This window comes from Populus euphratica, unplaced genomic scaffold (genome assembly GCF_000495115.2).
Source record: "Populus euphratica unplaced genomic scaffold, PopEup_1.0 scaffold19.1, whole genome shotgun sequence".
NCBI classification, from domain to species: domain Eukaryota; kingdom Viridiplantae; phylum Streptophyta; class Magnoliopsida; order Malpighiales; family Salicaceae; genus Populus; species Populus euphratica.
Window position 1 is genome coordinate 2,184,398 of NW_011499853.1, and position 25,187 is coordinate 2,209,584.

The 25,187-nt window shown below is 34.9% G+C and overlaps 4 protein-coding genes across 14 annotated transcripts; 3 read left to right on the top strand and 1 right to left on the bottom strand.

Annotated features, from left to right (window-relative positions):
• The first annotated feature begins 1,179 nt into the window (after window positions 1–1,179).
• Window positions 1,180–4,238, top strand: LOC105122280 (nuclear pore complex protein NUP85). Of its 6 annotated transcripts, none has more exons than XR_841675.1 (7): window positions 1,180–1,664; window positions 1,738–1,840; window positions 1,925–2,035; window positions 2,137–2,220; window positions 2,656–2,728; window positions 2,834–2,893; window positions 3,615–4,238. XR_841675.1 is itself a non-coding variant. In XM_011021305.1 (6 exons), exons 3-6 carry the CDS (start codon window positions 1,957–1,959, stop codon window positions 2,884–2,886), a joined length of 267 nt encoding a protein of 88 aa, XP_011019607.1. In that variant the 5' UTR covers window positions 1,180–1,664; window positions 1,738–1,840; window positions 1,925–1,956; the 3' UTR covers window positions 2,887–3,607. The 6 variants fall into 6 exon arrangements, 1 of the variants encoding a protein (XP_011019607.1); XR_841671.1 differs by having other exon boundaries at window positions 2,834–2,890; window positions 3,616–4,238; XR_841674.1 differs by lacking the exon at window positions 3,615–4,238 and adding an exon at window positions 3,353–3,607 and having other exon boundaries at window positions 2,834–2,890.
• Window positions 4,239–4,522: 284 nt separating this feature from the next.
• LOC105122281 (elongation factor Ts (DUF810)) lies at window positions 4,523–10,015 on the bottom strand. Its single transcript, XM_011021307.1, has 5 exons — window positions 9,388–10,015; window positions 7,877–8,743; window positions 6,756–7,211; window positions 6,053–6,242; window positions 4,523–5,967 (listed from the first exon to the last, which is right to left on the bottom strand). The coding sequence occupies exons 1-5, from the start codon at window positions 9,991–9,993 to the stop codon at window positions 5,039–5,041; spliced, it is 3,048 nt and encodes a 1,015-aa protein (XP_011019609.1). The 5' UTR covers window positions 9,994–10,015; the 3' UTR covers window positions 4,523–5,038.
• A 7,538-nt stretch (window positions 10,016–17,553) lies between these two features.
• On the top strand, window positions 17,554–20,176 carry LOC105122282 (F-box/LRR-repeat protein 4-like). Of its 5 annotated transcripts, none has more exons than XM_011021309.1 (4): window positions 17,554–18,747; window positions 18,852–18,906; window positions 19,045–19,783; window positions 19,854–20,163. In XM_011021309.1, exon 1 carries the CDS (start codon window positions 17,607–17,609, stop codon window positions 18,687–18,689), a length of 1,083 nt encoding a protein of 360 aa, XP_011019611.1. In that variant the 5' UTR covers window positions 17,554–17,606; the 3' UTR covers window positions 18,690–18,747; window positions 18,852–18,906; window positions 19,045–19,783; window positions 19,854–20,163. The 5 variants fall into 5 exon arrangements, with proteins under 5 accessions (XP_011019611.1, XP_011019612.1, XP_011019610.1 ...); XM_011021310.1 differs by having other exon boundaries at window positions 18,852–18,905; window positions 19,031–19,783; XM_011021308.1 differs by having other exon boundaries at window positions 18,852–19,783.
• A 505-nt stretch (window positions 20,177–20,681) lies between these two features.
• On the top strand, window positions 20,682–24,733 carry LOC105122283 (YebC-like protein). Of its 2 annotated transcripts, XM_011021314.1 has the most exons (7): window positions 20,684–20,877; window positions 20,985–21,172; window positions 21,523–21,584; window positions 21,781–21,937; window positions 22,071–22,348; window positions 23,631–23,751; window positions 24,047–24,733. In XM_011021314.1, the coding sequence occupies exons 1-7, from the start codon at window positions 20,796–20,798 to the stop codon at window positions 24,137–24,139; spliced, it is 981 nt and encodes a 326-aa protein (XP_011019616.1). In that variant the 5' UTR covers window positions 20,684–20,795; the 3' UTR covers window positions 24,140–24,733. The 2 variants fall into 2 exon arrangements, with proteins under 2 accessions (XP_011019617.1, XP_011019616.1); XM_011021315.1 differs by lacking the exons at window positions 23,631–23,751; window positions 24,047–24,733 and adding an exon at window positions 23,037–23,152 and having other exon boundaries at window positions 20,682–20,877.
• Window positions 24,734–25,187: the final 454 nt, after the last annotated feature.

Below are 25,187 nucleotides of genomic sequence, written 5' to 3' on the forward strand. Positions count from 1 at the left end.
TTTTTTGTCCTTTTTTCCTTTGAGTTTTTTTTCCCCCACTCTGTGAAAGAATTTACCGTATTTACTTTTGAACTTTAACACGATTCTTAATATTTATAATTTTTTATTTAAATTTTACTAATTTTGTTTTCAATTATTATGTATTTGATTTGAAAATAAGAATACTAATTATAGATGTCTTGTGAAATTTTGATTGAAATAAGTTGTTTATTATTAGAATGCTTAAATAAATCTGGAACATGATTTTATCATATTTATAATTTTATTAACTTTCAATTACACAAAATATGGATATATTATTTTAATATAGTTTTTTAACTTGCTTTAATAATTATTTTTTAAAATAGAAACAATACTTCAAATTAAAAATAAATAAGAAATATATTGATAGATAAATTTATCTTTATCAAAGAGAAAACTCAAAACAATTGTATGTTTGGGTTTTTTTTGACTCCAATGCCAAAGAAATTTCATGATACCTGCAAATTTTATTTACTTTTAAAAATTTAACCCCTCTCTTTCTGTCTTGTTGCATACAAACTAATTTGCTTACTAAAATAATAAATTATGTTTATTGTTGTACGGGTATGGGGTATGGTGTCGTGGCGATTATTCACCATTTAAAGATAAGTTATGACACCCATTAATTTTATTGTTTAATTTAACAAGTTTTTTTATTTATTTATCTAATAGTAGTTAAGGATGTTTTTGGGTATAAAAGTGGATTTTCGTAATATTTTCTTATACAGAGAGGGGCTTTTATCAAATTTTCAATCACTTATGCCATTAATTATATAATTTTATGATGCCTCAAGATGATTTTTATAATTTATTTTAATAACCTGCAGCTCTACAGGGAGTGAATTACTCGAAGGAAAAATGCTTTATCTTATATATTCATTTTCAACTAGGTCACAAACCCATAAGATTTATCAATTTTGTTCTAAATATTCTTAACCAGGCCCTCTTCTTAAATGTTAATTTTATTTTTTTTATCAATTTTTCTTTGATATATACACGCACGCATTAAACGGGAATATTAACAAAAAAAAACCGAAAGGGTAGTATTGAAAAATGTGGGTATAATGTTAGGACACAATTGGTAAGATTTATAGGTTTCGTACTCAATTGAGAATGGGTATAGAAAAAACATACGGTTAGAGTTAAAACGCCAAACGGTCACTTAACAGTCTCTGAGTCCTGCTTTCCTTCCGAACCCTCTTTAGAACCCTGGACCGTTACTTCTCTCATAAAAAGACCCTTCTCCGTCGAAATGCCTGGCGTCGTGGCGGACTCTACCACTTTCGCCAGCGATGGCGCTTTACTCCCATTCGTGCGAGACACCGAAATTGCCGTGGTGTACCGCTTCACAACGGCCTAAAGCCTCCAATCTCTCGAGTCTCAATCTCCTGGGCACGAGGAAACAATCTCCGCAACTCGTTACTCCGCAATCTACCTTCCGATTCCGACTCGGATGGATAATTTTGGGAAAAATTTGTGGAGGTGGATCGGGGCAGCCGAGCAGCCGATGTCAGAGACGCCGAGCATTGGCGCCGCATTGCCTACGGCTCCGTCACGCCTTTCTCGCTCCTTCAAAGCCGCAAGAATGCAGTTTCGAGTTTTTTTAAATTACAATCAAGTCCCTCTCCATATCATCTTGACTGGCAAGTTTTGAATTCTTTTTTCTCTGAGAATTTTTCTTTATTTATTAAAAATGTGGTAAATTAATTTATTTAGGTGGGAGTATGTAATGGAGTATAGCAAGGACATAAATGCACTACTTGGGAATCCAAAGTCAAATGATAGTTCTTTAATTGAAGACCCTAAAGAAGTCTTGAAGGTGAATTTCTTTGGCTCAGCTGGTTTGTTTTGGTAGCTTAGAGATAGCGGTTGATTGTTTAATTAAGTGGATCATTTTCTGTAGAAATTTGAGGAACCAACGAGTTTAGAGGCAGCATGGGAGTTGATGGAAATGTTTTATGTAGACAAATTATGTCAGAGCTGGTTGCCGGAACGCCTTGTCGATTGGTTGGCGGTACTGATCATTTATGCTCTGTTTCATTTGATTTTTTGGGGTTGTATTTGATTGAACCCTTTTGTTAATTTTTCTGCTCTTATTGTTGCTGGTTGTGCCAGGATTGCGATAGTCTATTATGAGGTGATCAGCTGACTGTTCATTCGAAACTTGTGGAGTTTCAAGGGAAACTAGTTGCCTTACAGGTTTGATTGTATTCAGGATATATTTTATTAAAGTTCTATTTAATGCCCTAATTTTTTTCTTTGCTTAGCTTAGTTTGTGATGAATTGCTAGCATAACTGTTAAACTTGTGCTTTGTATATGTGTTTTTGCAATGTCATTGATGGAAAAACTGGCAGGCAATGTTGCTAAATGTAATCCTGTTAGTATATAAACTTTTATCGTCCGTGATCAATTTATGTCTGCTACCTATGGGAATGTTGGATGTTTGGCAAGCTTGTCCAGCTTAAAATGTTAATATGTAATGAAATATGGCTGGACATGTTATAGGGAATCAATTCTTAGATTGATATTTTGTGCAACTTTTATGACATGTTTTATATGCTGGGTCAAGATCTTTGTGAACTCTTGCCTTTTTCTCTTATGAATGTGGGATCTTCTATGATTGCTTTATGCAGGTCATCGAGGATGATCCTAAATATTGGGAGGTGATATTGTCTGGCACTAGCAGTTGGTTGGCTAGAGATTGTGGTAAAGTGTCCAGTCTTTTCCTCTGTTTGTTGATTGGTATGGTGCATCTTATAGTGATGAAGAGACGGATGTTTTAATGCAGAAATAAATGTTTTTCTCTTGTAGGTGAAACATTTGCTCTTGCATTGGTCTTATCAACTAGATCAACTTGGCTATAGAGAGGTTGGCAAGAACTCAATGATTGATTAAGTACATACCATTGAACTTATTTTTCTGCAACCATTAATATATTCATGCCGGTTTAAAATGAAATTTTAAATTGTTGGCTTTTGATACCATTTGACAAACATGAACATTATTTCTATACTTAGGATTGTCACATACCGATATTTATGTATCATAATATTCTCATTCAACTTCATCCTCCTCATCTTCATTGAATTTTGATGGTTGATTCTCATCCATAAAGGACCTAGAATCATAAAAAAATTTCAGCTTCAACATCATTTTCCTGCTGTTGAAATTCTCTTGTATATCCTGATCAAGAGGTTGTTTCCTGTAACCATACCTTTGAAACGGGTTCTTAAAATTAATCATGGATCCACGATCACTATCCTTATGATCCTCCAAAGTTTTCTCCTTAATCTCCACCAATTGATCAGATAACTCTATAACCTGCCTCAGCGATTTTGATGCAGGATAGTTTGGTCAGAAACGCAGCATGATGATAGTGGGTATAACATTCAATCCGATAGTTGGATTGGGCTGCAATTCAGCTAGGAGGTCTTACAACTAAATATCAGGGAGGAGCCCTCAAATTTTGACCCGGAAGCTATTGTTTTGACAACTAATGCATGAATAAACAAAATATGGTGCTTTAATGTGCATGATTATTTAAGCAGTCATGCTTGCCAGTCTAATTGCTAGTTGATGATTCTTTGTTGTGGTTGACACTGCTCTGCTGGGAAAATGTCTCTCAAACGAACATTTTGTTGAAAAAACTGCAAGGATTGTCAGTGGCAGGTGTTCGTCCAAGCTTTGACACTGCTGACTTGCCAGCTGAGGAACTAAACTCTGTTAGGCTGGCTCTTGCTACAACTCTTGGGCGTGCCATCTTAGAGGAACAATGATGCTTTGTTTTTTACGTTCTTTAAGCTATTAATGCACTCCCTGGTGACCAGGCATTCAAGAAGTCACATGATCACCACCATATTGAAGAAATGTTGATGGTGAATTTGGGATTCACTACATGCATGTACATGCTAGTTTAAAGTTCTGCATAGCCAATGGTTCACAAGAGAAACCACTGCTCCTCTACTTGCTAGAAGTATTACTTAGAGGAGTCTGCAGTTATCGAATCACATCTTGTTACAAAGAAGTATTACTTAGAGGAGTCTGCAGTTATCGAATCATATCTTGTTACAATAGACCATGCCTAGATGGTAGCACATTTTGCTATTGAAATTTTCATCTGAGTTGTATCAATGATGGGCTGTTATGGAAAACTCTCAGCTCTTGTTGTATATTGGTGTGTTCAAAGAAATGTTAATGACCTTATGTGTAAACCTAATTTTTGTGTTCCTCGTCTCGACAAATTGGTGTTCCTTCTCGGTCTGAACAAATGCATGCTGTCACATGCTCAGCATTACCGCACTCCCTTTTTCAAGTGTAAAAACTTGCGACCGTTTAATTGCGACCGTTTTAAGTGACTTCTGAAGCTTACACTGCAGAAAACAAGTAGGGGTCATGAAGACCAGCCGATTGGAGGATCAAGGAGGCTGGGATGCGCAGTTAGAGTTGACATATAGACGAGTCCCTTATGGAGGAAAGATTCAGAGGGGGAGAACAAACAGAAACAGGGAAACAAATCAAATAATCAAGAGAAGGGGCTGCCTTTATAATACAAAGCTAATAGAAAAATAAAATAAAAATACAAGCACTACAATCAACATGATGATGCTATACCAGGCCTGCACCATTTAATAAAGAAATACATCTCACTAGCATGGAATTTATCGAGATAAGAAAAAAGAACCTCGGAAAGGTACAAAAAATATGCAGTAGGGAATGGACAGAGAAATCTGTAGAGCTGTGAATATATAATCAAATAAATAATGTTGGATCCTCTACCACTTCAGTCAACAAACAAGCTTCGCAATGGAAAGACTCATGCCCTATCAATTTTCTTCACTCGGGATTGCTGGTCCTGGTAAAGAGCCAGAGGCACTTTCAGTGTACTATACAAGTTTCCTGCAACTTCCTAAAAAGGCCCAGCTTATCCAAGCATGCCATAGGCAGTATTTTGCTTGGTTCATCTTGGCTGCAGACAAGTAGAACCAGACTTGTTACCATGTGCAGCGCTTCAGTGTATTACAGTTTCTTGGGCAAATTGTAAGTCTTCTTAAGATACCTCGATGCTGCTTCATCATTCCGATAACACAACATACGAAGAAGTGTGTTTGGGTCCGTAGGATTCCACTGTCCTGAAGTTGGAGGTAATGGAAGTTTAGACCTGGCAGAAGAGCCATATGTCTCCAACGTAACACGTCTGTAACGCTCAATGAGACTCTCTGTATCTGTTCGGAAAAGGGGAAGTATACTTCTGACTGTAGTTGAAAACTTATCTATCAACTCAGTAGGCAGGCCATCCCCGTTGGCCCAAAATAGATCTTTAAGGGATTTGAAATCATCCTCTATTATCTGAGAGTCCTGACGCATGAAAGCACGAGAAGGGCCTCCCGCAAGCAGAACAAGCAAAAATCCATCAAAGGAAGCTCTCATTATGTCAGTAACAACACGTGGACGAACTCTTTCATGCATGATGTTTGAAATGATCAGCAAATTCTGCTCAACCTCCTGGATAAAAGGTTCAATCCTAGAAGATGATGGTTCTCCAACGTACAAACCATCCCAGAAAACATGACTCAAGTCATGGAAAACGAGTTTGTAAGCAACAGCCTCACTGAGTGCTTGAACTCCTTCTATACAAGCAGCTGGTGTCAATTCAAACTTCTTTGCCAAACCATTTGAAAAGTCTTCTGCATGTGCAGATTCTGAGTTCCTCAAATGGGTTATTATTCTCTTCTCTAAAACATCCAACTCTGATCGGATTCTGTGCAAAGTATTTATACGAACACACAACTGAGGAACCCCAAAAGAATTGTCCCCATTCATTGTTGCAACCTGAGAATTCCTCTTTTGAGTGTTTGCTGACTTCTCTTTCTTCTTCCATGCAAACTTTGATTCCATAGTACATCTGGTCAATGCTGGCATAGTTGGAACATATGTATTCCGTGATCCTACATATCAGATTGAATGATTTCAGTTGTTAGAAACTAAAAAACGTGAAGCCATGGACATTATTTGATCTTTGCAAACATTTACCACAGCCAGATTTTGCCTTAGTTGCATAATACTGAAGACATTTGTCAAGGCCAGTCATCAAATCAGGTAGCAACACCGGATGCATTGGTATTGGCAGCTGAAAATATGCATCCAAAGTTTCATCAATAATCCGCAAAACTTCAACAGCAGAGGGAGCATATCCTTCTTGATTTGCCTGCGGATTCCAGACCTACACATTGCAGCAAGCTAGTTAACTCAGGGTAAGGTAAAAACAAATGAAAATGCATCAAGAAAAGAAAGGACAATCAAGACTGACAGTTACTGAGAAATTCAACAGATCAGTGCCTATGACAGCATGAACGGATAGGAAAATGCTTGCACAATCAATCTCAAGTTTGCAAACTATCATAACTGTCATAACAGAGCCACATCAATGGCCAAACTGTCCAATCATACACTATCTGGTTGCAGTATAGCCAACATTCAACTCTAGCCTCCTCGAGGTATGTCTCCTTCAGAGGTCAGCTCTTTTTACAGAACAAGATTGCAATCGCATAATGGATTTAACTTTTAGTAAGTCTTGTAACATTGTGATAGCCAACAGTAACTGACACATGTCAATCTTGCCATAGCTACCAAATTCAATAGAATAAATCTGACAAGTTGTGCAGTGGTGGATGCAATGATAGCAAAATCCAGACAGAAACAACAGTACAAAAAGTTAAAAATAAAGAGCAAATACCTCTTGTTGCAAATTCCTGTCAACCCATTCCTTGAGCCTGTCTAGTCTTGCTTTGATCCATGCTTTTACCAGATCAGCAATTGCAGCTTCAGCTTCATAAGGAGGCATTTCACGGATTATTGCCTTCCCACCATCATCGCTGTCCACTGAATCTTCTACAGCAATCTGCACAAGATCTTTCTCCAGCTTATCTGCAGCTCTAAGCACTTGTACAGCATCTGGTGTTAATTCCGCTATACCAGATATGAATTGTTTTATCTCATTTCCATAGCAAGCATGAAGCGTGGCCACAGCAACACCAGCTGAGAAAGGATGCCATCTTTTCAGTATCGGACTAAATACTTGCTTCTCATTAACTGCCAACTCACCAACATCCTTTGCAAGGATGGCAAGAACAGGAAGAGGATTTGGCTGGTTTTTGGATGCTCTCCGGCTTGAGTCTGCTTTCTCCATTCTCTATTTTATGCCAAATCAAACAGTCATCTAAACAGCCAAAAAAAAATGATATAAACACACTCTCTCTCTCTCTCTCTCTCAATACAATTAGAATGTTCATAAAGCAGCTTGCCAAAAGTCAAAAAATTACTAGAAGCTTGGTTTTATTTATAAGGTCGCACTTAATCTGAGCTTGAACTGAGCTAATCACAGGTAGCACTGGGTTGACCTCTTGACAGCTATCCTAACCCTATTTGAATAACCATTGCTTATATACATGCAAAACATATAAGAAATATTGCATCCACTCATCTCAGAATAAAAAGAAAATCTAAAGCCACCAAAAGAAATTGTTTTTAGATCTGATTGATAGTAAAACTCTGGACTTTTTTTTTAAAAAGGAAGCCTGTATTCCATTCTTTATATTCTTTTGTCACACACCTTACACTATTGAGCAGATCTTCAAAGAAAAGTGATGTGACATGTGCCTCAATCCTTTATAAGAACTAACTATTACAATGTGCTGACGAAGTACGCAATACTGTAGCTTGTACTGCATTCTGAATCCCATTCCTATAGGTTCATGAAGCATAGAAATAACAAGTGTTCTCATACTATAAATAAGAGCAAGGACAGTGAGAAACATTATGGTTCTTGAATCTATCGAATAGGTTGCAAAGACTTACTTGAGCAAAAGCAGTGCGCAGTGAGGATCTGATATATGTGTCAATCCTGGCACGAACCACATCCACTTCACCTTTTCTCTTTCTGCGATACTCATTAGATATATCCTCAACCAAAATCTTGGCTGCCGACACCCCCAGAGAAACAATTCCCTGCATGGTCTCAACATTCCCACTGTCAAAAGTGTCGTGATATGCGAGAAGCCTTTTCTCAGCCCATCCCAAAATTGAACTCAATGTAGAACTCAAAATCTTGGAGTATTGTGGATCCTTTGTTGTCTTTGCATCTCTCGCAACTTCTGCTAGCTGACCATCAGCTGCATCCAGCAGATCTGTTTCTGCTTGACCAGTTGCAACGAAGCGGTGAAATAAAACCCATGTGAAGCAAAGATTGTGGAGCATTTGATTCATTCCAAGGATTGTCCAAGTCTTCTTTATGTGTTCCAAAAGTTCATCAATTTCATCAATTACAGATGTTTCATCATTAACATCAAAGCAGGCTTGTAAAAGCATTTCATAGAGTCGAAGGTTCAATGGAATCCCATCAGCCCAGTGGCATATCTCTGAGAGTGACCCGTCAGATCTACTAGCTAAGGACATAACAGCACTGCGAAGCACTTGCATAGACTCATTGTTCTTTCCAGTCTCTATAGGCCTATCCATAGCTCCTTGAATAATTTGCCGCAGCCGCTGTGAAGTAGGATTTGACTTATCAAGTGGCACATGAGGATGCAGAAGTAGTCCATTCTCAAGAACTTTCATGGTTCTCTTCTGCCACGCTTCATATTCTTGTTGATCAGTAAAATCCGAAAGCTTGAGCTGCTGCAGCAGCTCCAGCGGAAGAACAACTGACTCAATTCGCCTCCCAACCTGTAACAAGCACATTAATAGGGGTCCAAAACAGCCATGAACGTGAGAGTGGTCAAATGCTACCTCAGCTAAGCAAACTATAAAAAGACTCCACAGGCAAGCACAAAAGAAAGAGGCGATCAAATGCATAATTATCCATGAGTTTATAGCAATTAGTAAAATGGTATTTCAGTTTTAACAATAATAAAGATAAAATACACACCATGAGCAAAGGAAACCACGCTTGGATAATAATTCATATCGATCAAAGTATTAAATTCAGAAAAACAACACAAAGAAAAGAAGATATATTCATTGTTCTCCACATATAATCCCATTGTAGCACATTGACAACTGAAACATTCTAGAACCATTCAGCTCCAAACTTTCAAAAATTAACAGCAGAAATATATAAAAGAATAGAGAAAAACTTACCTCTCTTTTTAGTTAAAAAAAATCATAATAAAACTACATTATTAACTCTCCTTTTTTAACTAACCACAGTTTTGAGCTTAGAGTTTTTCCCTTTACCATAAAATCAGTCATGATCCACATTATTTATCCAACAAAGCATCAAACTTTACCAAATCAAACTTAAAAAAAAAAAATAACAGATAAAACCATCAAAGGAAAATCAAGATTGAACAAAATAAAATAAAGCCAACCTGACCGGCAGCAATCCTCAGTAAAGCCCTTCTAATCCTAGAATCCACAGTCTCACTGACCCGCATTTGAGCCCGCATCAACTCACCAACGGTCAAAGCTCTCCTCACCTTCCCCTGACCCGACCCAGAACTCGAACCCGACCCAGGACTCTTCTTAGAGCCCGAACCAGGAGACTTCAGCCCAAAAGCTTTCTTCATCTTGCTAGCAGCAGCAGAGGTGAGTGAGCGTTGTAAAGCAGGCGAGTTAGGGGAGTGATTCGAGTGGTTCGTGGTTGAGTCAGAATTGGACGGGTTGGGGGTGTACGTTAAGGGCTTTCCTGAGGAAGTACGGCAAGCGGCGACGAAGATCTCGTAAGCGGTAGATCGGAGGTCGGGATCGGTGAGTTGGGTAGCGAGTTGACCCAGTGGCGAGTCGAGATCAGTGGTGGTGATAATGGGTTTAGAGGGCATTATGGATAATTGCTGTGGTTTTAGCGGTGGTTTTAGCGGTGGTGACTCTCTCTTCGAGTGGCCTAATGAGAGGTCTCTAAAGAGAGAAGCCATTTTTTCTTCTTCTTTTGTTTTTCTCGCTCGAGAGAGAGAGACAGAGAGAGAGAGACTCTTCATATACAAACTACCACTATTATAGTGTATACCAAAAAAAAAAAAACGTAAGAAATGGGAAAAGAATTATTTTTTTGGTTTTTTTTATTTTAGTTTTTTTTTTTTTTAAGTGCTGTAGTGCGACTGATATGGTGCGGTGTTTTACTGTGTACCTGACCTACGTGGGACCATTTGCCTTGCTTAAAAATAATTTACATTTTAAACACTGATATCACACGGCAGGCTGCAGTTTGGCTCGAGACTCGACCGACCCGGACCCGGACCTGTTCCTGTTCCAGGTAAGGTTTAAAACAAAATCAATCTTGAAAATTGAAATGATCTGGTCATAACCTGCGACCTGTTAATCTAATGAAGACCCGGTTTTGTAGATAAAAAATAATATTATTTTAAATTCATTTAGTTTTATTCTCGTTGATAACTGAACAAATACTAAAATATAACAACTAAATCACTATTACACGCAAAATAGAAGAAAAGGAAGAAGATGACATGTTGATCAAATGCATATATTTCTGTGATGTTCAAGTTGTGAAGGCAAACTGAATGATGCTTTAAGAGCATTAGCATATTACACAAGTTCAAGTTGTGAAGACAAACTGAATGATGCTTTAAGAGCATTAGCTCCGTGAATTAAGATCTGTAGTTTAATTTGTATATTTTAAATTTATTTTTTTAACTTTTTAAATTTTAAAATTATTAAAAATTTATATAGTTATTACTTTAAAATCAATAAAATTAGTTAAGATATAAACTAAACTAAATATCTATAATAATAACAATAATAATAATATTAAAAATATTAGCAGTGTGTTGTGTGATAATGGATTATTACTTTAAAATCAATAAAATTAGTGAAGATATAAACTAAACTAAATATCTATAATAATAATAATAATAATATAAAAAAATATTAGCAGTGTGTTGTGTGATAATGGTAACATATAGAAGTATTAAAGCTTATTAAAATTTAAATTTTTTGTTAAAAATTATTTTTTTATACAGTTTAGATTATTTTAATATACTGATTTAAAAAAATATTTTTAAAAAATAAAAAAATTATTTTTATACATTTTAATAAAAAATACTTCATAAATAATCACAATCATTCTGTAAACACAGTCAATTACGCTTCAACGCCTCCATCGTAAAAAAATACATCATAAATAATCACAATCATTCTGTAAAACAGTCAATTACGCTTCAACGCCTCCATCGACTGCTAGTACATCGTGTCTTAAATATCCCCATCTCTGAATTCTGATGACGTGGAAAACATTTAGGTTAATTTCGAGACTAGGGTGGAGCTTGACGCTGATAAAGGGCAGGAAGAAGGGAAGAGGGTGAGATTTTGTTGTCTGCAGGATTGACATGGACAAGTGCTGGCGTTGGATTGGATGTGTAAGTTTGGATGATGATGATGATGTGAAGGGGGCAACGGTGGTGGCAATTACAGCTCACATCGAGTATATATTATAATTATTTAAAAATAAATAAAAGCCATGAGAAAACAAGTGTACGTGGACACGTATTACAATTAAAAAAAAAAAGGAACTTGCTCTTGAAGTAATCTAGCCTTTTTAATTGATGATAATTTCGTTTCTTGACCTTTTATAAGCAACACTACTTAAAAGTAGATTTAGTTAAAAGGTTCAAGAGGATTAATTTGGTTTTTTATATTTTTAAGGAACGACTTCCATGCCCATTAAATCAAATTAATTAAAACTTGTACCCAGAGTATTTATGTATATATTAAAATAAGTTATTTATTGATGTATGCGACATTGTTTGAAACAATGTCCAAACACTATCTTTTATAACCATGGTGGAAGCAGTTCAACTTGATCTTTCTGGCTGTGCATATAGGTGGCTGAGTAATGATTGAGCTTCGGTAGACTTCTTATCTTTATTTTTATTTTCTTGTTGTCAAAAAATAAATATGTAATTTTATTTTACATATTTATTTTTTTATCCAATATGATTTTTAATTTTTAATTTTTATTTATTTTATTGATTTATTTTTTCAATACCATCATTTATTCTTTGATTTTATTTAATTTTTATATTAGATTTAGTATTTATTCTTTTAATTTCTATTTATTTTTGTTTTCCAATTAAATTTTGTTTTTAATTTTACTATTTAATATTTGATTTCAAATTATTTTTATGCTGATCTTAGTATTTATTTTTTATATAATCAGAATTAAATTATGAATTTGTTATACTAACCCGTAAATGTTGAAGTTGTTAACTAACTTTTTTTTGCAATTTATTTATTACTGTTATATTATTTTTATTTAAATTAAGTAGTCTTATTAAACCAGTTAATAACTCGAGATTGCCTTAATCTTTCTTTTTTTTTAATCCCTTGGAAAAATTGTATCTGCCCCACATGAGGGCGCGGGGGCTACGTGGCCTAAGCCGTGTAGCCATGCCGTCAAACTTTGTTTAGGAACACGGAAAAGAAAGGGAAAACAAGGCAAGCTGGGATATCAAGGCATCAGGTTGGATTTAAAGTGTTTTAATCCTTGATTGGTGGGGCAGCAGGTGGGGAGGATCATCACGCAAGAGGTTTCTCTTTCTTCAATGAAAAAGGTTGGCAGACACTTTAATTAAACATTATGTAATTTAATAATATAGTTGTGGTCATCTTCACTGATTAATTAATTAGCATAATTACAGTGACCAGTAATTGCAGAGGAGGACTTCTGCAGGTGCTTATTCACAATGTTAATTTGACTGGGTCCCCGAACTTCGAAGAAATTATGGATACGGCACTGGCACGGCCCTATAATTAAATGATTTCTGCCGAGAAAATTAATAAAAGAAAATGGTCAAGCCTCGGATTAGTCCTCAATCTATCATTAGATTCTCAATGTAGTCCCAAACCTTAAACCTATAAGATTGGTCCCCAGTTCTATTATATTAAGCTAAAATACTAGAGATAATGACACCGCCTTTATTTACTTTTTCAACCATAAGTTGCTTTTATTTAATTGGTGGTTGTTACTTAATTATTCCCTCAGCTAATACTGAGATTGACCGGAACAAGCGGTGAACGACAACATTTATTTACACATGATGATATAGGGGGTGGTTTGAAAATTTATTTTTTAATTACTACACATGATGTAGTAATATTTATGTTTTAATTAAAATAATATATTTTATTTTTAAAAAATTATTTTTAATATTAATATATCAAGGTGATATAAAAATATAAAAAAATTAATTTGAATAAAAAATATATAAAATTTAATTTTTTAAAAGCACTTTTAAAATAAAAAAATAAATTAACTCATAGTTAAAATATCAGTATTAAGTTTTTAGCTCATAGTTAAAATATCAGTATTAAGTTTTTGATATATTTTTATTACTTTTAAGTGTTTAAGCTTTCCAGGTTAAAATATTTATTTGGTATTATGATAATTTTTGTTATTATAATTTAAAAAAATAGATTTTAAAAAGTTTTAAATTATAGATGGAAAATCAAAATTATGGTTGAAACAAGAAATAATTCAATTACAGAATCAACCTGTCAAATTGAGTCCATAAAAATTAAGTTTTTCTCAATCTTTTATCATAGAAAAAGATGAATAGTAATTTAAGAAATCAATGAAGTGTTATTTGGGAAGTGAGATTAACATTGCTTTTATTTCTATGTAAATTGATTATTATTAAAAGATTCATTGATTTTTAATCGGTAAATTACTAATTTAATTTAATAGTTTAAATTTTTAAATAAAATTTCATATATAATTTATATTATTCTTCAATACATCTTTTAAATAAAAGTTCTTTTAATTTAAAATTTACACATATTCATATTATCTTTAATTTAATTTATATTAAATAAATAAATATAGTAAAATTTAAATTTATAATTGTCTGGTTATGAAGGTCCGATGCAAAATTAAATAATTAATTCAATTCAAAAACTTAAATTTCAGATAACATTTAAATTATAATTCATATTATTTTATAATAAATTTCTCAATAAATGCTGTCCCCTTTGGATTCTTAAGAACATGTCCATATCCATAGGAAGAGGGGAGACCCAGGACATGAAACAAGAGCAAAATCGGCACCATCACAGAGACGAGTCCCCCAAACTTGTTGGACCCATGGGGGGTGGTGGATTCTGGAGTATTGCCATGCCAGGTGAACCAGGTCTCACAGCTTTGCTAGCTCGAGAGGAAGAGAAAGGAAGCAACCAGGTTGGAGCCCACGATTACTGAGAATGTGCTTCCATTACATGAATGCATGCTGTTCTGGATTTCTCGCAGACATAGCCTCTCTCCTGCTTTAAATTTTCTTATTTCTACTCTGCTTGCCAGAAAGAAATTGTAAATTGAACATCCTATTTGTCTACTGGAATAAGCGCCCGGGGCTACATCATAAGCCTGTAATAATTAAGCCCAACATGGACCTGGCAATTTTTTATTTATGAAATGAGGTTGGTCGACACCAAACATGACAAAGCTGTAACTCGATTAGCACCGTGGCCAGGCCGAGACAAGTTCAAGTATGGCAGCTATGGTTTTTACGTTGAATGGTTATAAATGTTATCAATGGAGGAAAAAGAATCACTATACCAAAAGAATTAAGTCTTAAGAAATTGTCACTAAAATTCTCACATCTGCTCACCAACTAGAGTTAGACGCAATTACAAGGAATCTTCGCTGCAGATGGTTCTAAACAGGTGGATAAAAAAAAAAGCTAAAGTGCTCAATCTATGATTATGACTGGGACCCTTAATCAGCTAAAGTGATAAAGCTGCTTCTCTTACCTGTTGTTGGCAAAGATTATGACCAGCCGATGATATGGTGCCATTGTTCAGACAATGAAAAACACGAAAAATTATTCAACAAAAAACAGTTTAGTGGTGGCATTTAGCATTTTCAACAAGGAAAATCTTTGTTAATAATAATAATAATTCCATTTTATGTGAACAGTTTAGTCGTGGTATTTAGCACTTTTAACAAGGAAAATCTTTGTTAATAAAGATAACAATAATAATAATAATTCCATTTTATGTGAATTATTTCTCCATTGATTTGCTCGCATATCATACCTACTGTCATGGGAATTCTTGCTCTGATTTTTCTCAGTGAATGACAGTGTTTCATTCCTTGGAACTGAATCCATGTTTAAAAGAAAAGATAAAAAAATCCTGTTCTGTGACGATGATGCTGACTTCGGTGTTTTTAAAAGAGAGAAAATGGTGGCCATAGACAACACATCACATGCTCTTGATCATGCAATGTGCCAACTGCCAACTGCTTGATCCAATAATGCCAATACAAAGTCCAAATTGCTCTTGTCATTCCTAGATGCTAAATTCACACTGTTGTTTCTCACCAGGCGTCTAGGGCACGGGGGAAGCTATATTTTGTGTCCCTAAACTTTGTCTGTGCTCGCAATTGAATCCCTGTACAATAGGTGTTTACATGCGAAAAACTCTACGACAATATCGATTATTAGCTACTATAATTGTAGGTGTGGTCAAGATTGAATTTTTTTAAAAAAAATTGCACCTTTTGAATCCATGGGTTCATTAAAAAAAAAAAACTCAATTGTGTTCTAATATGTTCATCATAATGTAGGCATCAAGAGGGATGGGTGGTGGTTGTAGAAATTAGGCTTTCCGCTGTGGTACCAAGAAATCTAAGTAATAGATGGAGTTGGTTTGGACAAAATTCCGACCCAATCTAATCTCTAAGCTGACGATTTAATGGCCCGAAAAGGCATTTAATTGCAACCCAGGCTCTCATTTCTATTTTTTAAAAAAGTTTTATGGTTTTTTTTTGTTAATTTTTTTCTGTAAAAATTATCTATTTTTGTGTTTTTTTTTTTGAAATATTTCAAGCATGTAGCATGTTTAAAGGAATATTCCTAGGAAAGCGGCTAGACGAGACAAAAAAATAAAAAAAATAAAAATTCAAGACTGAATTTTTTTTTAAAAAATTGCACCTTTTGAATCCATGGGTTACAGTAGATGAAACAGTAAAATGCTTAGCTCTTTTGTTTTTTTTTCTTGTTGAATTATATCTAAGTTTTACCTCATTTATAAACATTTTCTCTTTGAATTTGACTTATTTATAAACACATTATCTATCCTAAATCTAGCCTAATAGACTAACTTGATGACTTTATCAAATTAGAGTTTGATTTTAATTGATTCAATGAAAAAACTGTTTTTTTTTATCATAACATTATAATTATCATCGGCTCAAATCAATCCTAAATTTAGAATGTATTTAGAAATTTAGTTGTTTTTAAAAATATTTTTATTTAGAAATATATTAAAATAATTTTTTTATTTTTTAAAATTACTTTTGATAGCAATATATTAAAATAATAAAAAATATTAATTTAAAAAAATTAAAATTTTTAAGAACCCGAATTGAATCACTTTACCGAGCAATCTATTAAAATCCAAACAAAATTTTATAACTCTGTTCATCCTTGCTCTCTTACAATGTCATCTTCCAATATTCATCGGTGTACACATTATAATGACAAACACTTTAATTAAAAGTACATCAATATGCATAATCATGATATAGGAAAAAAATAATTTTTTTATGAAAGCATAAAATAATTTTATAAAAATGACTGTATTTTCTTTTAAATATCTTCAAAAAGAGAAACTATATGTACAACAAGTACATTGTATACTTCAGCAAGGAATGTACAAAATTTAAGAATATGTACAAAATTTAAGAATATGCAAGTATTCAATATCGACACTCATTTATTTATTTTTTTTAAAATACATATGGGACACGTGTGACGCCATATGTGTGTAGAAAAAGGTTTGGTGGATCTCACTGCTTAGGGTTTATTTATTTCCAACCACTAAAAATCATCAATTAATATTTTTAAGTGGCTAAAATGGATAAAAAACATTCTCAGATGTATTAAAATATCAAATTATACCCCATTCAACCAGATAATAACTCAAAAACTAATAGAAAAACAAAAAACATCTTGCACGTAAATTAATTAATTTTTTTTGTTTTATTTACTGATAAAATATAAAAAAATAGATTTATCTTATCCAATCAGAAAATAAATAATGAATTATAAGAAAAATTTTATTTTCCCTAGAAAAAAGGTTGAAAGATCTTTCTTGAAATAAAAAAATGATGGACAAGGATCATTATCTTGATATACAATAAAAAAAACTGAATTCTTCTATGTTTTTGTTAATTAAAAAAAAAATACAGAGGTCTTCGAGCTAATGCCCGCATTTACCATTGCCCTTCGATCTTGAGCCACGCACGAGATTGACCACTCTATTCTAGTGGGCTAATTTTGCGGTATTCTCTTTTCATCTAACTATATATTCTTAAATTTATCATTGTAGGTGTTGATTATCAAGTAGGAGTTGTATGCAGGGACTAAATATGACTTAGAATTGAAAGCATGAGGGTTGTCGAACCCAAAATTAAAGGTCAGGGATTAATCTAAGTAGTTTAAGAAACTCGAGGGACCTCGTGCAAGAATTGTAGCACAACAGAAGGAGTGCGTACACATCAACACGAGATGAGACCGGCAAGCTTCTAAAATCTCAACTCTGTGTAGTACCCCGAATAGTTTCATTCAATAAAACCATGTCAAAACTAGGTGATGATGAGTTGGCCTTAATTATCAGCTGGGTTATTGATCAGAATGACAGACAATCATTCTCTCTAGTATGCAAGCAATGGCTTAGTGTAGAAGGCCAGGCTCGTTTATCAATTCGCGTTTTTGAACCCGAACTACTCCATAAATTCTTGCCCAGATTCCCAAATTTGTTAACTTTTGAGTCTTCAAAACGAATCACCAACAACCACCTTGAATTCATAGCCAATACATGTCCTAAACTTGAGTTTCTCAATCTCAAGCAACAATCAGCTGAAAGCCAAAAACTTGATGGGTTTGATGACTTATTAGATTTTGATGATGTTGGTGTTTTAGCTATTGCGAATGGCTGTTGCAAATTATGTAAAGTGTTGTTTAGAAGGAGAAGGAGGGTTGGGAATGTTGGGGTTATTAGTCTTGTCAAGTGTGCACAAAGTTTGAGTGTTTTAGATTTGGGGCGGTGTAGTTTGATAAACGATTCATCACTTGAAGCAATTGGGTGTATGAATTCAATTCGGGCTTTGAATTTAGAAGGTTGTTCTTTAGTTACTGATAAAGGTTTGAACTTTTTGGCAACCGGGTCTTCTTCAAGGACATTAAAGAGGTTGGTTCTTGCAGAATGTGATAGACTTACTGATTTCGGGGTGTCATTGTTGCAGGGGATGTGTTGTTTGGAGGAGTTGAATTTGGCTGAATGTGGGCCAAAAGTGACAGATAATGGAGGTACGGCAGTTGCCTCGATTGCTAGTCTTAAAAGAATGAATCTTTCATGGTTGATCAATGTGTCAGATATTACACTTGTTGCAATAGCTGGGAATTGTAGGAATTTGGTAGCTCTTGATTTAACTGGGTGTGAGATGATTACTGGAGCTGGCATTCGTGCCCTTGGTTATCATGAGTGTTTGGAATCATTAGTGTTGGCTTCTTGTTACACCATTTGTGGGGATGATGTGGATATGGTGTTGAAATGCAAGTCATTGAGGTCTATTGTGCTTGATAAAGGATTGAAGATGTGGGTACCAATGAGGATGCAGGAAAACATTAGCAGGTTTTGTCAGCTGCATTGGAGATAACGATGATGGATAAAAAGAGGGCAAAAAATGTTTATGCTGGATACCTGGGATTATACAGGTCAGTGAAATAGTAAATTTCATGCTCCTTTTGATTGCTGAACGATTTTCATTATGTTTGGCATTTCTATGTTTGAATGTTAACAAAATTTCCTTGCTTGTTAGTTTCTGTGGAGACCAGAGAAGGGGAGAAAAAAAAAAGTTTCTGTATTTCCATAGGTAGAAAGATTCTTTAACCTGCAAGAGTGTGTTTATTTCGTTTTCTATAGTAACTTGTTTACATTGATGAAATTTATCCCTGCTTCTTTAGTTATTAATAGTTGGTTTCCTATTAATCCGTGAAGTCAAATTTGACGGACGAAATCAAGGTTGAGCTAGAAAGTTGTTCAGGGCATACAGATAGTAGCACTAAGACGTTGATGATCGTCATTACTCTATCTGGGAAGATAAGAATTAATGTCGGTGTGTCAAGTTTTTATCCCATAAGTTTAAGGAGCTCTTTATCCTTTACCATCAGAGGCAGACGATCTGTTGTTTTACACTCCGCATAAAAACCGGTGTCCTTCCCAATGCTGCCTTGTCGTAACTGAATTAATAGCAGCTTGTATTCTTTTCAAACAACCAAATTTTGGGGGTACATTGATATGGATTTTGGCTCACCACGCTGCCAAAGGAAGACAAAGCATCAGCCCTCTATGAGGTCATTTTCTACAAAACTAGAACTGTTTTAGATGAGATGGAAAAAAAACATCTCAAGGTAGTTCCTGCTGCTCGCGATTCACTTTATTTGCTGTGTGACTTATGGGCATCCCTGCAAAGTGATTCTCTTATAATCATTATTACCTTTAAGGCTTGGGATGACTCCATTCAACTCTACAAAGACAAGAAGAATTAACTGATCTCTATTTACTATGTGAAGCTCATCAACAGAGTAACAGAGCTTCATACATGTGTTGTCAAGTTTGTTTGTTGAATGTGTGGAGGATAGTCGAAATTATGGATAGAAGGGCTGTGAACTTTGTGATTGATCTAGATAATGGAATAATGTACACCAGAGACTTCTTGGCTGTCAAATTTACAGTCTGATCACTATCTGGGTATTCTTTTCTTTCAAGTAAACCATGAACAGGTTTACTTGTATATAGCATCCACTTCTTTCATGTGTAGAGCTATACGCGAAGGAGAAGCTAAGCAACAGTTGAACTGAAGCTCCAAGGGCAATGAATACGTGGTTTCTGCACTGAGTTTACAAACTTCTTTGCTAGATAACTTCAGACAGTAAATATGGTCAATACACATCCGTGTTTGTTAATCACTCTTTTCAATTGCTCTAGTGTCGGCTTTTTTGTTCCATAGGAGCAATCCGAGGGTAGTCAAGTGTCTCAGATTGAGAGTCGATGATTCTGGAAACCGTTCGATTTGGTCTAATGATGCAAGTGCAGGAATCAAATCCTGCAATAAAAAGTAACATTTGAAAGCCCTTGTTCAAACAGGGAAATTTTGTTGTTTTTTTCTTCTTTTTAAGCTTAAAAAAAATACCACTTATACATGTTGTTTCATTATGTCTTTTTACATAAAAAATTCACACTGGCAAATATGAATCAATTGACCTTCAATTGAGTCACAAATGATGAAATCACCCAATAAAAAATTGATAAAAAAAAGAAGAAAATTGTACACAATGAGTACACAATGAAACGTTTCTTTGTACACAATGCAAAAGTTAACATATTTATGCCGCTCATTTTAAAGTTTCTTATAATTTGAGAACAATAAATCTTACCTAAAATTAATATAAAACCAATCAGATACCCTTTTATGATTAAGGACTAAAATTTGGAGCTTTAGAAATTGGAATGCTCAGCTTCAGATCCCCCATCATCAAAATTTAAAAAGAACAAATCTGTAGGTATATTAGACCCAAAAGAATCTGGGCCTCAGAACCCGAGCAGGGGACACAGGTCTAGTCCATTACTTTACTAATGGATGGACAGACAGATAAAGCTCTAAAACAATTCCGGGATTTTCACACATGGGCATTGCACCTTTGTAGAGACAAGATTTTGTAGCTGCAACTGCTAAGTAGTCTTTCAATAAAAACAAAATCAAATGAGAAGAGTAGGTGCGATTCTCCACAGGTTCTCAAATGGGATCTCTTTAAAATGTCCAACACATTCACTTTCAATTCAAAGTAAGCCCATTTAAACAAATAAATAAGTATATTTCTCATTTATTTCAATCATATTTCATGTTTTAAGTGATTCTAAATAAAGGGTTGTTGTTATTGATGTGATTCAGGGGGTGTTTTTCTTGGAAGCGGGGATGCATCATTATCATCAAATAGTAGCAATTCCTCTAGTTTGTTATTGCTATATGAAGAGAAACACAGGGACAGTAGTGGCTATCAAGTCAATAATGTTAGAAAGATATGGACTTTCCCTCCTGTTTGTATGGGCAGGCGTTCTTGCAAAATTGCTGGCAGAAAGGTCCCTCCTTTTATCTCCGTGTTGGGTTTTAGAAGGTTTCAACAGCAAGTGCCTTATTAAATTGATTGAATATCACATGTTTGATGAAAAGCCTAAAACAGATTCTAATAATATTAGTTTGATCTGTAAATTCTCAATCTTTTTCTTTTTAATTGTTGCTTTAAAGTTTAAACCTCCGAAATTCCAATTTGTATGACTATGAATGATAGATGCTAGTAAAGTTTTTGTTCCTTTGTCATTGGATGCGGCAATATCAATTAGGAAGGATCATTAACCGGTGAAAATGCAAAGTTACAAGGGGATTTTTGTTGTATTCTACCTTTAGGTTTATGAATGTGCCTCAAATGCAGGGAGCTCAAGATGCAAAGAAGGCAAAATTGTATTGTAGGCTTGGGAAGGAAGTTGTATCTGCGTAAGTTGGTTGCTTCTAAATAGGCTGTGGATAAAACTTTACTTCAGAACATTTTCTTTGGTTTGTGATCATCGGGATTTGACCCAGTTCTTATAATTATAGCCACCGTATTTCTTGCTTTCAGGGTGATGAAAAAATAAGTTGTTGTTTTATTTCTATTTCTTGAAATGGATTGTAATTCTATTGAGTGATGCAGTGTAAAGAAAGGCGGTGCAAATCCAGAATCAAATACAGCTCTGGCTGCTTTAATTGATAAATTCAAGGAGCTTGATGTACCCAAGGAAATTTTGGAGCGCAATATCAAGAGGGCTTCTGAGAAGGGACAAGAGGCTTTCATTGAGAAAATTTATGAGGTTGGTATGATTATCATCAATCCTGTTATCAGGGGCTGCTAAGATTCAATACATGTAGGAGGATTCTTTTAAGCTGGTCCTATTAGTTATTTCAATCTGATTTTCTTCAAATAAACTGCTTCTTCCACATTAGGTATATGGTCTCGGTGGAGTTAGTATTGTAGTGGAGGTCTCGACAGATAAAATAAAAAGATCCGTGGCAGTTATCAGAGAGGTGGTCAAGGACCATGGAGGAAAGATGGCGGATCCAGGATCTGTATTGTTTAAGTTTAGACGTGCCAGGGTTGTGAATATTAAAGTCACAGATGCTGATAGAGATCAGCTCCTTGGCATTGCATTAGATGCTGGTGCCGAGGATGTTATTGAACCTCCAACATATGAAGATGATTCTGATGAGGATAGGTCAGAAAGGTAATGCTCCCATCCTCCAATTTCATATAAAGATGCTTTTGAATCTGTAGATGCCACGCTTCAATTCTAGTTTCACAAATTTTTGTCCCATCCTCCATGACTTTGATGTTTGATACTTCGTGCTGGAACTTGTTCCTGTAGTGGTTCTTAGTTGACCCTTTTCTGAAATAGAGCTTTAAAGATGATTGCTTCAGAGTTGGATTAAATGTTAAAAAATCATACGAGCTTCACAAATCTTTCAATTTCTAGATTATTGATACAAATGTACAAATATTCTATGATGTGTTGATTTCAAAGCCTTTAACAAAAAGAAGAAACAAGTTATTAATTCTGTAGATGATCACTTGGTGCATTGTAGACAAGTTGTGAGAAGTCCTTGCGTAAGTAAAATGGATTTTTGAGCATCTGATATGTGTGATATGATGAAGTAGCCTTTCATACTCATGGTGAGATCTAGTTGCACGATGACATCATGTTGGAAGCTTTATAAAAATTGTCATAAACTTGCATGCAAATTAAGTGAACACCAATCAAGCTCCTCCTCATGGATGTTCAAGGGAAACAAAGTTTGTTTCCTCTTGATTCATAGCACTACCTATGAAATCAGACCATGTTAGGCAAGTTACAAATAAGTATTTGCATGTTGATGACTTTGAGCTTATGATGAGCCATCTTTTGCACTTCACAGATGTGTGGCTGGGTGAAAATAAGCGGTAGGCTAGCAATGAAAGGAACTGTTAAGACATCTTGTAGGAAGCTTTATGAAAAGTTTGGCATAAAATGTATGTAAGCTAAACTAGCACCAGCCAATGTCTTCCTTCCAAGATTTCATAAGGGGGCAGTTCTTCTAGATTCCTAGATCTACCAAGGAAAGTCCATCCTCAAATATATATTTATTACAATGAACCTCTAATTTTCAGTTTGGAAAGTCTATGACCAAAAAAAGAGAAAAAAAGAGAGAGAAGAAAACAAATGCTTTGCTTATGCGTGCTCAAAATTCCTGTTCTAGAAGCAGAAAATAAAATATTATGTGAGGAGAACCCAATAATTATTTAATTCTTTTTAATAGATACAAGATGCATTGCAAAAAGCCACAATTAGGTTAAACCATTTGGTGTCATTTACATTTATCTGGTATACACAAAATCTGATTGTGATGGTGTTCACCAGGCTAATGAGTTCTTTTAATAAATTATGCAAAGCCCTAATCATTTTCTGTTTTTCCTTTTTGATAGCTACTATAAAGATAAATTATGCAAAGCCTGTTTTTCCTTTTTGATAGCTACTATAAAGTTGTCAGTCCAGCAGAGAACTATGCAGCAATTTTGTCAAAACTACGCGAGGAAAGAATAAGTTTTGAGACTGATAATGGCTCTGAGCTACTTCCCATATCAACTATTGAGGTATGTCCACGGTGCTGAAATGCTTATTTTGTCTCTTCACCTCTCTGATTTTCCGTTCTTGGTGTCGTTTCATTAACTTTATGATTCAATGAATTGCCTAATGAGCATTTGATTGTTTTTATGGTGTTTTTCACACACGAAGTGCCAAAGATTTCGAAACATGCTAGCAGCATAGCGATGGAATTCCTATCTTTATTTGTTTTTTTAATGTTTTTTGTGCCTGTTCAATGCAAGCCTAATCTTTACTTGCATTTTTTAATTAAATAAGTGATTTTAGTGTTTGAATGGCTTTCAGGTAGATGATGAGGCAGTAGAGTTGAACAAAGTACTCATGTCTAAATTACTTGAACTTGATGATGTCGATGCTGTTTACACGGACCAGAAGTAATGAAATCCCTCACTGGGTTGTTTTCTCAGTTTTTTATTTGAAGTCTTAATAGTGCAGGACAACCTCTATGGATCTGGTCCACTCACATGATACAAGTCTTATTTTGTCCACCAACTCCATGGAAAGGTTGGAGCTGTTGCAGGAGAGTGGCAGGTTTTCTACATTGATTTCCATCTTATAGATTATTTGATTACCAAATTGATTAGAACAGTAGCCCACATTTGTTTCCCCACGCTCAATTTTTCTGCAATGACAATGTAAAGCATATTCTGTGATGTGACCGTAAGCCTGGTTTTGGGAACCCGGCAATAACAGCTGTTTTGTCAACTCCAGTTTCTAGAATCAGGTCCGTTCCTTCTACCCTTGAGCCGAGCAACTTGTGCCAGGGTTAAACTAAGAAAACTTTGTCATGTCTACTAGTTTCATACATGATGATTTGCTAGTTCCATATTTTAACTTTCTGACATGAATCCTCCGATCTCAGATATTCCTGTCACTGGATTGTACCAAAACATACCCTCTCTTGAGAGAGAACCATTTCCTTCTCACCCTTCTATATATCTAATTGTTCGATTCGGCTCTATTTAAATGTGATTCTATGCTCTTTTCCTTCCTATTTCACAGTATGTTTAAAGGAGCTGTTTTCATTCCTGGATTTCCTTAGCCGGTCAATACGGAGAAAGCATTCTCTGATGCATATGTTTGTACAAAAGAACTATTGGTTATGCTAAGGTAACATTTCAACATGGGCTGTCATTTTAATTTTACAGACAAATCAAGATACATATTATTTATAAAACATGGACAAGCGAACAAAAAATCACACCTGAATACCAACAACAACAACACAGCTGCAACAACAAGAGACAAGGAGCACCTTGTGCAACACAAGCGAGCTATATTAGATCATGGGTTAGCTATCTATTAATCCTTGCATGTGTATTAACATTCTACTTTTTCAGATCTCAAGCAGCGTTGAACTGGTGATAAATCATGAGGCATGATAGCTAAATCACACAACCCCAATTGATTAATGATTTTATTTCTT